The 15,064-nt window shown below is 37.6% G+C and overlaps 1 protein-coding gene across 1 annotated transcript in view; it reads left to right on the top strand.

The window, feature by feature from the left end:
* The window catches only part of MTFR2 (mitochondrial fission regulator 2), a 61,004-nt gene extending 46,796 nt beyond the window's left edge, over nt 1-14,208 (top strand). The window contains exon 9 of the mRNA XM_044674583.1: nt 14,026-14,208. Coding sequence (XP_044530518.1) covers nt 14,026-14,125 — 100 coding nt within the window. The 3' untranslated portion in view covers nt 14,126-14,208. The remainder of the gene's footprint in view (nt 1-14,025) is intronic.
* Nucleotides 14,209-15,064: the final 856 nt, after the last annotated feature.

Raw genomic sequence — 15,064 nt, 5'->3', positions numbered from 1 at the left:
ATGCATAGTTTCTGCCAGACTGTCTTACAGTTTTCTAAATCATTTTTTCTAAATAATTTTTGTCAAGGTGAGTTCTTGTCTCAATAACTAAATCTTTGGGTTTATCAAACCATGTTCATTTGCTTCTGTAAACTGTTGACCTCTTTTATTTCTTACCCAGTACCAAAATGTTTTGAGAATTAATGGCTTTGTAGTATAGTATTGTAGTAAAGAGATCTGGTATTGCTAGCCTCCATTCTCCACTCAAGAGTCTTGACAGTTTGTTCCTCTACAACTTCATATTTTCTAACTTCATTAAGTAATTTTTTGGTAGTTTGATTTGTATGGCACCAAATAAATAGACTCAGGTAGTGCTGTCATTTTTATTATATTAGTTCAACTACTCATGAGCAATTAATATTTTTCCAATTAGATAGCTCTCTTATTTACATAAAGAAGATTTTGTAATGTGTTTATATAGTTCTTATATAGGTCTTGGCAGGTTGACATCTAAGTAATTTGTTTTGTATCGTTATTTTAAATGGAATTTTTCTTTTTTTTCCTCTTCCTTATATACTTTGTTCTGATACAGAAATTCTGATAATATGTGTGGCTATATTTCAGATCTTGCCACTTTGCTGAAATTAATTATTTTGATTTAGTTTTTTAGTTGACTCTCCAGGATTGCCTATGAAAGCTATCATACTATCTCTACTAAGTGATAATTTTATTCTTTGCCTATGCTTATTTTATCAATTTATTTTTCTTTTGTGATAGCTACCATTTCTAGCACTATTTAATAGAAAAGGTGATAATGGACATCTTTGCTTTACCCCTGATCTTAATGGAAAGGCTTCTAGCTTTTCCCCTTCATAGATAATGGTAGCTTAAAAAAAACAAAAACCTTTGCATTCTGTCTTAGAATCAATGCTATGTTTTAATTCCAAAGCAGAAGAGTGGGAAAAGTTAGGCAATGGGAGTTAGGTGATTTTTCCAGATTCACATAGTAAGTGTCTAAAGTCAGATATGAATCCAGTACTTCCCATCTGTAGATTTGGCTTTCTATCTCTTGAGCCATCTAGCTGCCCCCTAATGCTAGTTTTTAATTTTAGATGAATGTTAACGTATTTTAAGGAAAACTTCATTTATTTTTATGCTTTCTACTGTTTTTTTCCTTTACAAGAATGGTATTATGTCTTGTCAAAAATTTTTTCCGCATAAATTGATGTAATTATAATTTTTATTCTTATTAGTAGGGTAAATTAAGTTATAGTTTTCCTGATATTGAATAAACTGCACATATCTGGTATAAATCCAACAGTGATAGTATGCAATCCTTGTTATATATTGCTGTAATTTCCTGGCTAATATAATTTTTGCATCAATATTCATTAGGGAATATTGGTCTATAGATTTCTTACCCCTATTTGATTCTCCTTGATTTAGGCATTTTTGCATTTGTTTGGTAAAAGATAGATTTATTTTTTCTGATTTTTTTTGCATGTTTATGAGGTTTTATGCTCCAATACATGATCACAGCTGAGAAATAGGTATGATCCTTTTAATTTACATTCAGTATTCTCTAGAGATTTAGCATATATTATTTTTCTAAAAGTCTATTCAGGTTCTTTGCTTGGTTGGATTTCTCTAGATATAAGAGGAATAAATTCAGTTCTCATACCATTAGTTTTTTCTATAGCTCATTTAAATTTTACTTTAAGAATTTAGATGCTTTGTCATTTGATGCATATTTTTAGTATAGATATCAGTCCATTTTCCATGACACCTTTCAGAAAAATGTGATTAGGTCTATTATTTGTTGTTGCTTTGTGTAAGAAAATGATTGTTAAGTTGAGACATAATAGATTCTGTTCTAGCTTCTTATTTTAATTCTTGTGTATATCTTTCTGTTACAAATAAATAACATATTGTTGGATTCTGGTTTCTAATCCATTTGGCTTTCATCTTCAGTTTTATGGGTGAATTGATCTCACTCACATTTACATTTATGATTATTAATTATGCATTTCCCTCCACCTTTTTTCCTTTTAATTTTTTTTGTTTCCCCTGTTAAAGGTTTATTTTGCTTCTGACCAATCCCTTCCTTAATCTATTCTCCCTCTTCTCTCCTCTCCTTAATCCCTTTTCCTGTTGTTTCTCTATTGTACATTTATTTCTGTACTCACCTGTGAGTATATGTGTGTTCTTTTGACCAATTCAGATGAGATTGAGATTTAAATGTTACATGCTCTCTCCTTTCTTGTTTGTATATTATTCTGTTTTCACATCCAAAGCATGTTAATTTTCCTCATTTTTCCTTTCTCTGCCGTGATCTTCCATTGTTTTTCTCTTCCTTAACTTTTGTATTCTTTTAAGATAATCAAATGTAACAAAATAATTTCCAGACCTTCTGTTTATTTAGACTCCTATCATCTCTAGTAATAATAGAATTCTGAGAGTCTTTGTGTCATCTTTCCGTGTAAGAATATGAACAATTTACTCTTGTTTAGTTCTTTATGATTGCTAGTCCCTAATTACCTCTTTTTATGCTTCTCTTGGTTGCTGCATTTATAATTCAAAGTTTTACTCAACTCTGGCCTTTTCATCAGGAATGCTTGGAAGTTCTTTTTCATTAAAGGTTGATTTCCCACCCTTCCCACCCACCCAATTATAAAATTATATTAATTTTTGCTTGGTAAGTTTTTCTTGGTTGTAAGCCTAAATCTTTTGCTTTCTGAAATATCATATTCTAAACCATCTGCTTCTTTAAAGTATAGTAGTTATTGTGTCAATTTGATTGTGGCTCCCTAATAACTTGAATTTTTTTTGTCATGATTTTCAGGTAGTCCAATGATTTTTTTTTTAAAAAAACTCATACCTTCTAAGGCATAAGAGTGGTAAGGGCTAGGCTATTTGGGGTTTAAGTGACTTGCCTAGGATCCCATAGGACCTCTCATCTCAAGACTTGACTATATCCACTGAGTCACTTAGCTACACCTAGTCCAATGATTCGTAGGTAATTTCTCCTCAATCTATTTTCCAGGCCAGTTATTTTTACTAGTCAATAGTCAATACACACCTACTATGTGCCAGGCGCTGTGTTAAGTGCTGGTGATACAAAGAAAGACCTGAGATAGTCCCTGCCCTCAAGGTAGGCATGATCTTCTGGGTAAAGAGGACCATAAAGAGAAATTGAAAAGCAGGAGTCGGGTGGAAAAGTGAGAGCAATCAGTGCCAGGGACACAGTAAAGGCCAAAAGGCTGCTGGTGAGGTAGGAAATGAGATATGCTATGAGGTACATACATTTTCTTTTTTTTTTTTTCCAGTCTTTTGAATATGATTGAATATTTATCATCTTGTGGAGTTATTAGCTTCTTTGGCCTATTCTAATCATCAGAACACTTATTGTACCTTTTATACTAAGTTGTTAATTCCTCTTTTAATTCTTCTTTTCATAGTTCTAATTTATTTTCCAATTTTTTCCTTTAGCACTCTGATTTCATTTATACAAACTTTTTTTTAAAAGCTCTTTTTAAAACTCTTTATCTTCACCAGGAATTCTAGTTGAACTTGTGCCTAAGCTGTGTTTTTTCTTGAATCTCTCCTTGTAGCTGTTTTGGAATAATTTTCTTCTTTTGGGTTTGTGTCTTGAATATTCCCATCACCATTATAGTGCTTTATGATAGGATTCTTTTTCAATTGACATATTTTCTAGGCCTCATCTTAAATTTAAATTTCATGTTAGGGGCAGACTCTGGGCATTTCTGGATAAAATGTCTAGGCTAGTCCTATTGCTACTTTCTTTGAATATTGTGTTATTCCAGGATTTCAGGGACAGCTTGAAAGATTAGTTATCCATCAAGATTTCTGTATTCCCCAAATAGTATGATCTAAAGTAAAGACTAATCAAACAACAAATTCCCAAATTCTGATTGAGAAATCCAAGAAAAAATCAGAATAAGTCATTTTTCCAGGCTAGGTCACTTTGGGAGACTGAGAATCTGTGGAGATTAGATAGGATCTGTCCAGGAACACACAAATGGATTTTTTTTTTTTTTTTTTTTTAGCAATTAGGAAGTGAAAGAAGAGCGAGACTGGGTACCAGGGCAGGAAGAGATCCCAGTATAATCCCTGAACCTCTTGGTGCAAGAACAGGTGCCATCTGGTAACCTACTACCTAGTTCTGAGTTACAGCTCCATGAGAGTCTAAAGAGGGGACCTGCCCCTAGAAATGGCACAGGAAATAGTAGTCACTGTCACAGGTTGTAGCTACATACTGAATAAGCAACAGATTTAGAGATGAAAGAAGAGTAGGTGTCTGGCTCTTTTTTTGTTGTTGTTCTTAAAACTTTTACTTTCCACTTTTGAATCAATACTGTATATCAATTGGTTCCAAGGCAGAAGAGCAGTAAGGACTAGGCAGTGGAGTCAAGTGGCTTGCCCAGGGTCACACTAGGGTGTGTCTGAGGCTACATTTGAACCCAGGTCCTCCTATTGCTAGACCTGATACTCTTATCACCTGAGCCATCTGGCTGCCCCTAAGATGTGTTGCTCTTATCCCAGGAGGAGATAAGCAGCAAGGATGCAGTTTTAGCCACTAGCCCAGACTGAAGCTTTCAGTGGAATAGCCAGGGCAGGAATACCAGACAAATGGAAGCCTATAGTTCACATTCTCTGAACCGTCAGATCCTCTTGGAGGGTTAAGGTTGCCAAGTCCAGCAGCTCCTGGAGTATCTAAACAGGGACAAGCCAACAGACCCAAAGCTGGCTTAGGATCTTTGCAGAACTCAGACCAGGAGGGAAGTAAGAAAACTTCACCCCAAATTACTTCTGCTTGGGAATACTGGATATTTGTAGGACCTCAGGCTGAGTTGTGAAAGCAAAAAGACCCAAGAGGAAAGGAACTCAGTCTAGACCAGTGGTTCCCCAATTTTTTTGGCCTACCGCCCCCTTTCCCAAAAAAATATTACTTAGCGCCCCCTGTCACATACTATCACCACCCCCCTTACAGTTATTCACTGCCCCCAAATGCACTTGTGACCATCACTGCCTCCCTGAATCGCTGCAGCATCCACCAGGGAGCGGTGGTGCCCATTCACTGATACAGATTTTCCCCACCCCAGAAATATGCAAAGTCTACCTCTAATATAAAGTCCAAAGTAAAAAAGTTGGCTAGAATAATGAACAAATAACAACAAAAAAGAAGCCCACCATAAAGAACTATTATGGTGGTGAGATGCATAAATAAATCCAGAAGTAAAGAATGATTCTAAAATATCTATAAGCAAAGTCTCAAAGAAAAATATAGGTTGCACACAAAACCAATAATATCCTAACCAAAATTCCTGGAAGAGAAAAAACAAAAATGAAAAAAAATTAAAATTATTTTAAAAACCAAATGAAAAGTAGTAGAATCAAAATTAGGAAGAGGAGTGAGGGCTAAGGAAGAAAGGTATGAAAAGAGAATGAACAGTTTAGAACAAGAGGTATAAACATTTTACCTGAAAGTTGGATTTGATCAAACAACTAATGTCTCCATGAGACATCAAGAAATAGTTAGGAATCAAGAGACCTGAAAAAAGTAGAAGAAAATATGAAGTATCTTGTAGCAAAAATAACTGACTTAGAAAATAGATTGAGGAGAGAGAATCTAGGGAACACTGAACTACCTAAAAGTCATGATAAAAGAAAAAAGCCAAAATATCATATTTCAAGAAATCATAAAAGAAAGATGGTAAGAACAGTTGGATTAGATTAAGTAATGATAAAGGATGCCTATATTGGAAGTGACACAATTTTGAGGATATTGAGGGAATGAAATTTAAGGTATTTGAAAAAGGGGAGAACCCCAGAAGCTTGGAACAAAAATCCTGACCTTAATTTTGGCAAAAACAGGACATGGAGAAAATAAATACCAACTCATACACCTACTACCCCTTTCCTACATGTTTTTCTTTTTTTGTTATTAAAGCTATTTTAAACATTTTAATATCCCAGTATAAAACTACATTTATTTACATTCCAGCCCACTGTTCAGTGAATCATGGAACTGTGCAAAGAAGCATTTGAATGATTAGAATATTTTAAAATACTGGCAAATTTCAGTTAGTCAGCAAACATTTGTTTAGTACCTACTCTATGTCAGGCACTATGCCAAGTGTCAGGGATACAAAGGAGGACACAAAGAAGCTACTTGTTCTGTCTACAACCAGACCCCCATTTATAACTTAGTCATCTGGATCTGAGAATGGAGCCTCTTCAGAGTCACTGTGTAGAGTCATCCTGCTGGAGTGGGGAGGCTAAACATGGAGTTTGAACCCTTCCCGCTTATACCTACCGCAGCTTCCATCTGTCAGACAAGGATAACCATGCCTGTCATGCCTCACTGTAGGATTGTTGTGAGGATCAGGTCAGATAATGTCAATAAAGCACTTAAGGCAGCGAGGTGGCACAGGGGATGGAGTGCCAGGCCTGGTGTCGGGAAGACTCATCCTTCTGAGTTCAGATCTGGCCTCAGACAGCTACTGGCCAGGCAAGGCTCTTAGCCCTACGTGCCTCAGTTTCCTCATCTGTAAAATGAACTGGAGAAGAAAATGGGAAACCACTTTAGTATCTGCTGAGAAAACCCCAAATGAGATCAAGAAGAGTCTGATGACTGAAACTATTAAAGGACAACAAAAATGAGAGCTCTGGGGTGGAACCAGGCAGTTGGGTGCTCAGGCCTGGATCTTAGGAGAGAGATAAGGACTGCTATGTATGTCTTACAGAGATTATTGCCTGTTACTCCTACACTTTCATCCAGATCTGTGGCCGGACTTGAGCCTGGAACGTTTGACTCCCAAGTCCAGCTCTTTTTTTTTTTTTTAATCCCTCCTTTCCTTCCATCTTAGAATCAATGTGGCGGATCGGTTCCGAGGCAGAAGAGCAGTAAGGGCTAGGCAATGGCAAAGGCTAGGCAGCTTAGGAAAGGCTTAAGGTCTGGAGGTTAAGACACAGAAAAAATGGAAAGATAGGAGGCTCTAGTGTAATCTATCTGTCCTTTCCTGATGCCCTCCCAGTTTCCCTCGCCAAACACTTTCTTGGCTCTCCTCAGTGGCCTTTATGGTATCCTCATTCTGCTCTCAACTCCTCGGGGGGCCCTGAAAGGACAAGGACTGGATCTATGACTGTTGATATGAGGAACTCCCATGTAAGAAGACGCCCCCTCACATCCATGACCTTTGAGAGTGTCGAGTTCTCAGAGATAAATGACTCGTCCAGGGTCACAAAACCAGCCTGTGGCAGAAGTAGAACTTAAATACAGGTCCTCTTGGCTCTGAGGCCAGATCCCTGTCCTTCACCAGATCACCTTTACCTAACTCTACCTTAAGTGGGTTCAGGTTTCTTTTTTCTAATCCTCCTCCTTTTGCAGGAATCTCTTTGACCCCTTTGGAAACCTGATGAAACAGCTGATCAGTATGTGTTTGAATTATGAAATGATGAAAGTCACTCAGGCAAGAAGCCCAACGTACTAGAGATGCTTATTGAAGGGCTCACAGGACCAAAAGAACATCAGGAGCTCTGTGGCCCATTCCCACTAGCTCTGAAGGGAATGTCTTGGGCTTTCTGCATTCGGTGGCCCCCTAATCGAAACATGAGGTGACATGGCAGACTTTGCCCCATCATTAAACCAACCTAGAGCATTTCTCAAAAGATAAGCTTTTGTATTCCAAACAACAGCTAGCTAGAAAAACAATTTCATTGTTCTCCTACAATTTCCAAGGACATTCTCATTCAAGGTCCCGTAGGAGGATATGGGAAGAAGGGAGATGTAATGAGGAATATGACTTAACTATCTTTGGGAGAAGTTTGTGGAAACTTGAGAATGAATATACATGCTTTCTGCAGTGGAGATTATAGATTCAGACTCTGAGCCAAACCACAGGCTATTAATTTTCTGCAGGCCTCTATAATAAATCAATGAAAGAGAAAACATTAAGTACTTACTAATTGCTAAACGTTGTGCTAAGCTTTGGAGTTGCAAAATAAACTAAGGGCTCAGTTAGTGAAAATAATGAATCCCTAGTTGTGTGTTTGAATTCTCATTAGTTGAAATTATAATTAAGTAAAATATAGTCATTGATTCTAGCCTAATAGCAAATTCAGATACTGCAACGATTCCATGGAATCCATTATTTGCACTAATTGATAATTCTCTGTACAAAAGAGAAGTATCTGCCCTCAAGACGCTTCCTTTCTAATTGGGAAAGACAATATAAACATAGGGAAGTGATGGCTAGGAAAGAATATTTTGGTCTGGGCTCAAATCTGGCCTCAGGCACTTCCCAGCTGTGTGGCCCTGGGCAAGTCACTTGACCCCCATTGCCTAGCCCTAACCATTCTTCTGCCTTGGAGACAATACACAGTATTGACTCTAAGATGGAAGGTGAGGGTTTAAAAAAAAAAGCAATGGTAGTGTTGATTTGACTATTATTTCCAAGAGCAAAAAGTGAAAAGGGGTGGAAAGGTAGCATGTCAGGAAACTGAATGGAGAGGAGTATGTCACAGGCAGTACGGTGCTTCTGTTCTTGGGCCTGATAAAGAGATGGCCCAAGATCCTTAGAATGGTAGAGGATCCAACCAAGTGAGGACAGGAAGCCTAGGGGAACACCAAGGATAGATAATGAGCACCAGTCCCACCTCCAGTGCCCAAGCCTAAGCAACTGAGTGACAACCTGTGAGCTAACTCACAACAGCTTCTCTGGCAACTTGGCTTGGGGTTAATGGATAGATGATTTATAGTGAGATGATTATTAATGATGTTGGATTAACCCTGTTGACTGCAGCTTAACTGGAGTATTTCCCCTTCCCCTTGGATGCAAGACTATCAAACTCTTCTTTAGAATAATGATAGCCTTCACCTGAGTAAGTTTAAGGATTTAATTATAACTGGAGGGGCAGGATCAAGGATGAGGAAGATGGCGTTGGGATGGCCATCCTAGACTACAGGTGCTGATATTGGATACTCAGTTGTTAATCAAGTGGGCAGCTGGCTGGAGGGGTCCCTTCTCCCTCTTGGCCATGGCCTTGACCAGGTGGAGCGAGGTTTGATGAGGTTCTTCTTGATAACGAGATGTTTGATGTCTACCTCTCAGCTATATTCAGCAATAGATGACTTGATAATCAGGGCAACAGGAAACAGGTACTAGAGCATGTCTATAGGCCCAACCACCCACCACTCGGGTCCCCGTTCTCAAGAGTGAGACCCTGAAAGCATCAGCTCCTGGGTTTTTATAGTGGTGGCAGCAACTCTCTTTTGCCCCTTGGCTCGTGGCACCAGCGTAAATTCCAAATTCCGTAACTGTCAATTGTAACTCATGTTGATCTCTATCTTCTTCTCAGAGTTTGCTATTACAAGTAAGGTCAAGGATTGGGGGCTGGCTAGATCTAATGGATTTTCCTCAAATGGGATAGCATAATCCCTGGGCAGAGGTTCCAAAATTGTCTGACTTAACATGGAGTTATAGATTTAAAAGTAGAAGGGACTTTGGAGGTCATCAAGTCCGGCCACCTCATTTTTACAAATGAGGTGAGTGAGATTCAGAAATTAAATGACTTGCCTCAGGACACACAGGAATAGAGTATCAGGCAAGGAAACTTAGGTTCTTTTGGTGGAGTCCGATTCAGAAGACAAAGCAAGAATCAGGGAGTCGTGAAATGTTAGAATTGGGATTACAGTAGCCATCTAGTTCAACCCCTAACTGAAAAATAATCCCTACAAAAACATTCTATAAATTATCACCTAGCCTCTGCTTAAAGACCTTTATCTTGGCATTTAAGACACCCTCCATAATCTGGCTCTAACCTTTCTTTTTGACCTAATTTAAATCTATTCTTTTTAGATATGACAATATATTTTGGCCAAAGTGGACAATTAACTATTTCCTTATAATAATAATCACCTTTATTTTCCTGTTAGTATGCCTTATTTGATATTAATACTCCAAAGGCCCTTGAACAAAATTATTATTATTTTAAACCCTTACCTTCCTCCTTAGATTCAATACTGTGTATTGGTTCTAAGGCAGGAATGGTAAGGGATAGGCACTGGGGGTCAAGTGACTTGCCCAGGGTCATACAGTTAGAAAGTGTCTGAGGTCAGATTTGAACCTAGGACCTTCCATCACTAGGCCTGGCTCCCAATCCAATGAGCCACCCTGCTGCCCCTGATTTGGCTTTTTCAAGTAAAAAAAAACTTTTTATAATCAAATAATAGTTTAATGCCATCTTTTGCATTTTCCCTTTTCAGTTAATTGGATGACTACAAAGATGTAGTCTATTGCAGTGTGTTTTTGTGGAAGAAGTCCCATTTCCTTTTCTGACTTTCATTGAGTTTGTCATTGATGCATGTTTAAGATTATTCCCATAAAGATTTTTGTAGAGATGTGTGTAGGCATCTGGTCTGGAAATTATTCATATTCTTTGTCACATTTTTTTTGGTGACAATAAGACCTGAGACTTTTTTCCAAGCCTTTATCACTTTTCCTTTTATCTTATACCCTGAGAATCTATCACTATATTCATGCAAAAATGTGCCCTTCCAGTTTATACTTCCCACTATCCTTAAATCTAGAATTCCATGTCAAGTCACACAATTCTGGAATCTCTGCCCAGGGGATTATGCTATCCCATTTGAGGAAAATCCATTATATCTAACCAGCCCCCAGACCTTGACCATACTTCTCTCCACTCAGTTTCCTGACATGCTACATTTCCACCCCTTTTCACTCCTTGCTCTTGGAATTAATAGTCAAATCAACACTACCATTGCTTCTTGAAGGGTTATCTCATCCTGTTGCATTATGGCGTTTCCCATTCAATTTCATTCAGTTTTATTAAATGAACTTTATTCTTCTTTCTAATTCATTTGCTGCTAGACTATGCCCTGGAGTACTCCATTCAGCTCTGGAGCTCCTGTCTTAGAAACTAGCTGTTCTGATTGGTGAATGCCTCGGCTAGTCTGACATATGTACATATATAACAAGATGGCGCTCGCTCCAGGCTCCACTTTGCTCCCTGACCATCTTCTTTCTAGTTTCCTTCTACTGGTCAGTTACTTGCCTTCTACTGGTCCATTATTCCCTACCCCTACCCCCGACCCCTTCCATTTTCCTGTTCTGGAACTAATTAAACCAATACTGCCTTTGGCCATTGGGAAGGATGTATCTAAATCTGTTCTCCCATGGAGACTCTCTCCTTTAGGGTAACTTCCTAAAGCAAAATGCCCCTCCTAGGTCATGTCTCCCTTATGTATGTTGTCTCTTTGGTTTTGTATTTGTATATTCAGCACTTAACACAGTATTAACACATAAGCAATCTTGAATACATCTCTCTTTTTATTTGCTAGTCACTGTATAGGTTGAGATACAAAATTAAAAACAGAACAGCTTCTAATTTGGGATCAGAGTGGGGCAAGGGGATAGAGGAGGGGTTGCAGGTACAGTATGAACACAGCTATGAGAAAGTATATATGAATCCCATATTTTGGTAGCTGGATGGTGCAGCAGATAGGGTGTTGAGCCTAGAGTAGGGAAGATGTGGCCTCAGATGCTGATTACTTGTGTTCCTTTTTGCCTCAGATTCCTCATCTGTAAAATGGGGATAAGAAGAGCACTTCCTCTTCAGAATGGTTGATGATAAAATGAGAGATTTTCAAAGCACTAAATACTATGTAATTATATTTACTTCTTCATGTAGCACTTCAGAGATTGTGAAATTAGGGATAAAATGTAGTGGCTTTATTATAACTAATAGAGAAAGCAGTTATAAAAATTCTTTTTTTGTTTTTCTCCTCCCTCCTTCAGCCTTTTAAGATCATCATTTTGATTTTGCCTATTTGGGCTTCTCACCAAGGTTCCGACAACTTTTTTTCTCTACACTGCTTATTATTTGATGAGGGAATTCTGTTGACTAATTACTTAGAATTTAATTTGGAAATTTAAGCTAGTTGAAATCTGAGATACTTTTGGTGCTGATAGAATTGCTCTCTTACCTTATGATGAATGAAGTAGGTTGGATTACCTGTAGCTTATGATCTGAAGCAAAATAAACACTTCTCGCTTTTGTCTCTGCTAGGAAGGAGTCGTCATCCACCTTTTATATTAGCAGGGTGTGAGTTTCACAAAAAATTACTCACCTGTTTTAATTCTTGGTGAAGCTCCAAGAAACTGAGGGACTTCTGGGCAGCAAATGTGGATTTAAAGAAAAGAAGTATTCCACCTCAAGTTTAAAGTTTTTAAATTTTAAGTCTTAAATCAAGGGTTAAGTCAAAATCTGAAGTTTTAATAGCTGGCTCATTTTTAAGTACTAAGAGATATCAGCTTAGACCAGGATGCATTGTTCCTTGGAGCTTTCTTTTTGGCTAGAAGAAAACCTCTTTTTTTCTTTAGAGTTAATGTAGGGGAGGGAGGTTATGTTTGGCAGTTTCTTTGACTAGTTGCTTCCTGACATATCCCTAAAGTAGGTGTGAGTTGGAGCTATTGGTAAGGGCTGGAATTTGTCTAAGACCTGTATGATATATTGCTGGCATTAGAAATTCTCATTATTTAGAAGTCTGTGGCAGACACTCTATTTCTTACTGATACTCTTTTTATTTTGTTTTAAATCATTGATGCATGATGCTTTCAGTCACTTAAGGAGAGTTAAGTTGGTTAGGTTGGAACTGACTCCATTCTGTTTTAAAATTTTTATTTTTTTATCATTTATTTATTTTTACTTTATTTGCATTATTTATTGTTACTTCTCCCTTTCATCTAGAGACTACAAGGCTGGATAGCTCTTGCTTTGAACAGCAAGCTCCCTGTTTTCACCAATTTCGGTTTGGCTCTTCTTTCAGAAGCAGGGGCCAAGGGTCTTTTGGCTGACTGCCTTTCATCCTGACCTCTAATTCTCAGCACCCAACTTTTGTCTGATTGGTTGGAAGAGAAGCCTCACTCTTTCCTTAGAGACTTTGTTTGGGGTTTTTGTGCTTCAAGTTTCTTTGGCTGGTTGCCTCTTGACATACGGACATGAAGGATTTCTTGCTCTTTATTCCTAAATTAGGTGTAATTTCTTAACATATAGTATCTGTTAGCATTTACAGTCCTATAAAGAAAAACAGAATCTGATGATGAACCTTCAGTAGTTCCCTACTGCACCTAGGGGAAAATAAAATCCTTAGCCTGGTATGTATTTGAGACCTTCACAATCTGGCTTTAAAATCTCCCTTTTCAATCTAATTCAAATCTCCCCTTTTCCTATTCTTCCTCACTATACTGTTTCAGCCAAATTTGAATACCAGCTGTTCTCTGATCTCATCCTGCTCTTGCTTGCATCTATTTGTGTTTATTCAGAAGAAAAAAATACATAAAATTTAGAGTGGGAAGGGACCTTAGAGGAAGTAGAGTCCAATTCCCTTATTTTATAGATCAGGGAACTGAGGTTAAGAGAGATTAAGTTGCTTGCCCAAGGGAAGACAGCAAGTGCCCGAGGTACAATTTGAAATTGGGTCCTCCTGACTCCAAGTATAGTGCCCTATTCACTATGGCACCTGCCTAACATTCTCCACATGGCTTCCTTTTCTTTCAGGACCCAGCTCATGTACCACCTATTTCATGAAGCCATTCCTGATCCCCCTAGATGAAAGTGATTTTCCTTTCTTATATGATTCTAAAATACTTTTTCTGGATCTCTCCTTTTCTCTCTGTCACATTCTATCTCTAATTATACTTGTGTACATGTAGTATCTCTCTATTAGACTATAAGTCCCTTGAAGTCAGGGATCATGCCATTTCTTATCTTTATATCCCCAGTGCCTGTCATATTATCAGTGTTTCTAAATATTTGTTTAAACTGAATTTAAAAAGCTGGGAGTTTTTTATGTTAGCTATGGTTTTTGCTGTCAAATTTCAAAGGTATTATTGGAGTTCAAAAAAGTGAAAAAGATGAAATATTGAATTTGAACAAGAATGACTATTTTATTGTTTCTTGTTGACCAACACTGGTGGTTTTTTTTTTCTCCTGTAAAAGGAAGGAAGAAGAAAGGAAGGAAGAAGGAAAAGAGAAAGATGAAAAGAAAGGAGCAAAGCAAAGACCCGAACTGATGAGGAAAGAATGTGGAGGAAAGTAGAAAGAGAATAAAGCAAGACTTGTTTCTTCTTTCTGCTAAAGGACTCCCTGTCTCTCTATCATCTCTGTTTCTTTCTGCCTCTACTTCTCTGTTTCTCTCTCTATACCTGGCTCTCTGCATTCCTTCTTAGATTTAAAAAAATTTTTTTTTTGTTTTGCTCAATTTAAACCCCATTCAGTGACAGTTTATGGGCTTGAATTTGTGTGTGTGTGTGTGTGTGTGTGTGTGTGTCTAGATTGCTTTTTAATAAGTCTCCCAGAAAGGTCTTATTTTTCCTCATAAATTAATGAAGGATCCCCATAAGCTTGCTATTTTTTTCCACTTGTTTCCCTTCTGTACCCCCCACTTTTTTTTTTTGCCATAGCTTTATTTAAGGAAGCATAATTTCCCAGCAGATGCCACAGAAACATTTTCCCAAGTGATTTCTGTCTTCCATGATAAACCAGAAGAAATCTCATCCTCTGACACTTCCATTTTATTAGTTACCATCTTCTGAAGTTCTGAAAACTTAACAGCATTGAATTTTAAAAGATACAGTTAAAGCCCTTGATTCGGTTCTTGGCCTTATTGTGTAGCCATCATGGCATTTCCACATACTCTTGATGCTTTTTCTCAGCAAGATTGATGTGATATCATATACATGCACATCCCTCTACTGTGTGTAAACACATATTATATGTTTTATGTAGATATGTATATATATAATGTTATATATATTATATTTATAGTATATGTTCACATATATAGCTTTACAACATCTTGAACAAGAGAACTGATTTAAGTAGAAAAATTAAGCAACATACTTTAAGTCTGGTCAGATCCTTTATGCTTTATGTGCAAAGTTTTGATAGAGTGACTGTATGCCAGAGTATTGCAGATGTGAGGGCATTCGTTTCTCTTCCCTGATGGATGAAGTGTCTCTTCCTAGAAGTAGGAACC

Source organism: Gracilinanus agilis, chromosome 4 (genome assembly GCF_016433145.1).
Source record: "Gracilinanus agilis isolate LMUSP501 chromosome 4, AgileGrace, whole genome shotgun sequence".
In the NCBI taxonomy this organism is placed as follows: domain Eukaryota; kingdom Metazoa; phylum Chordata; class Mammalia; order Didelphimorphia; family Didelphidae; genus Gracilinanus; species Gracilinanus agilis.
The sequence above is the reverse complement of the archived record's forward strand: the minus strand, read 5'-3'. Positions and strand labels throughout refer to the sequence as shown.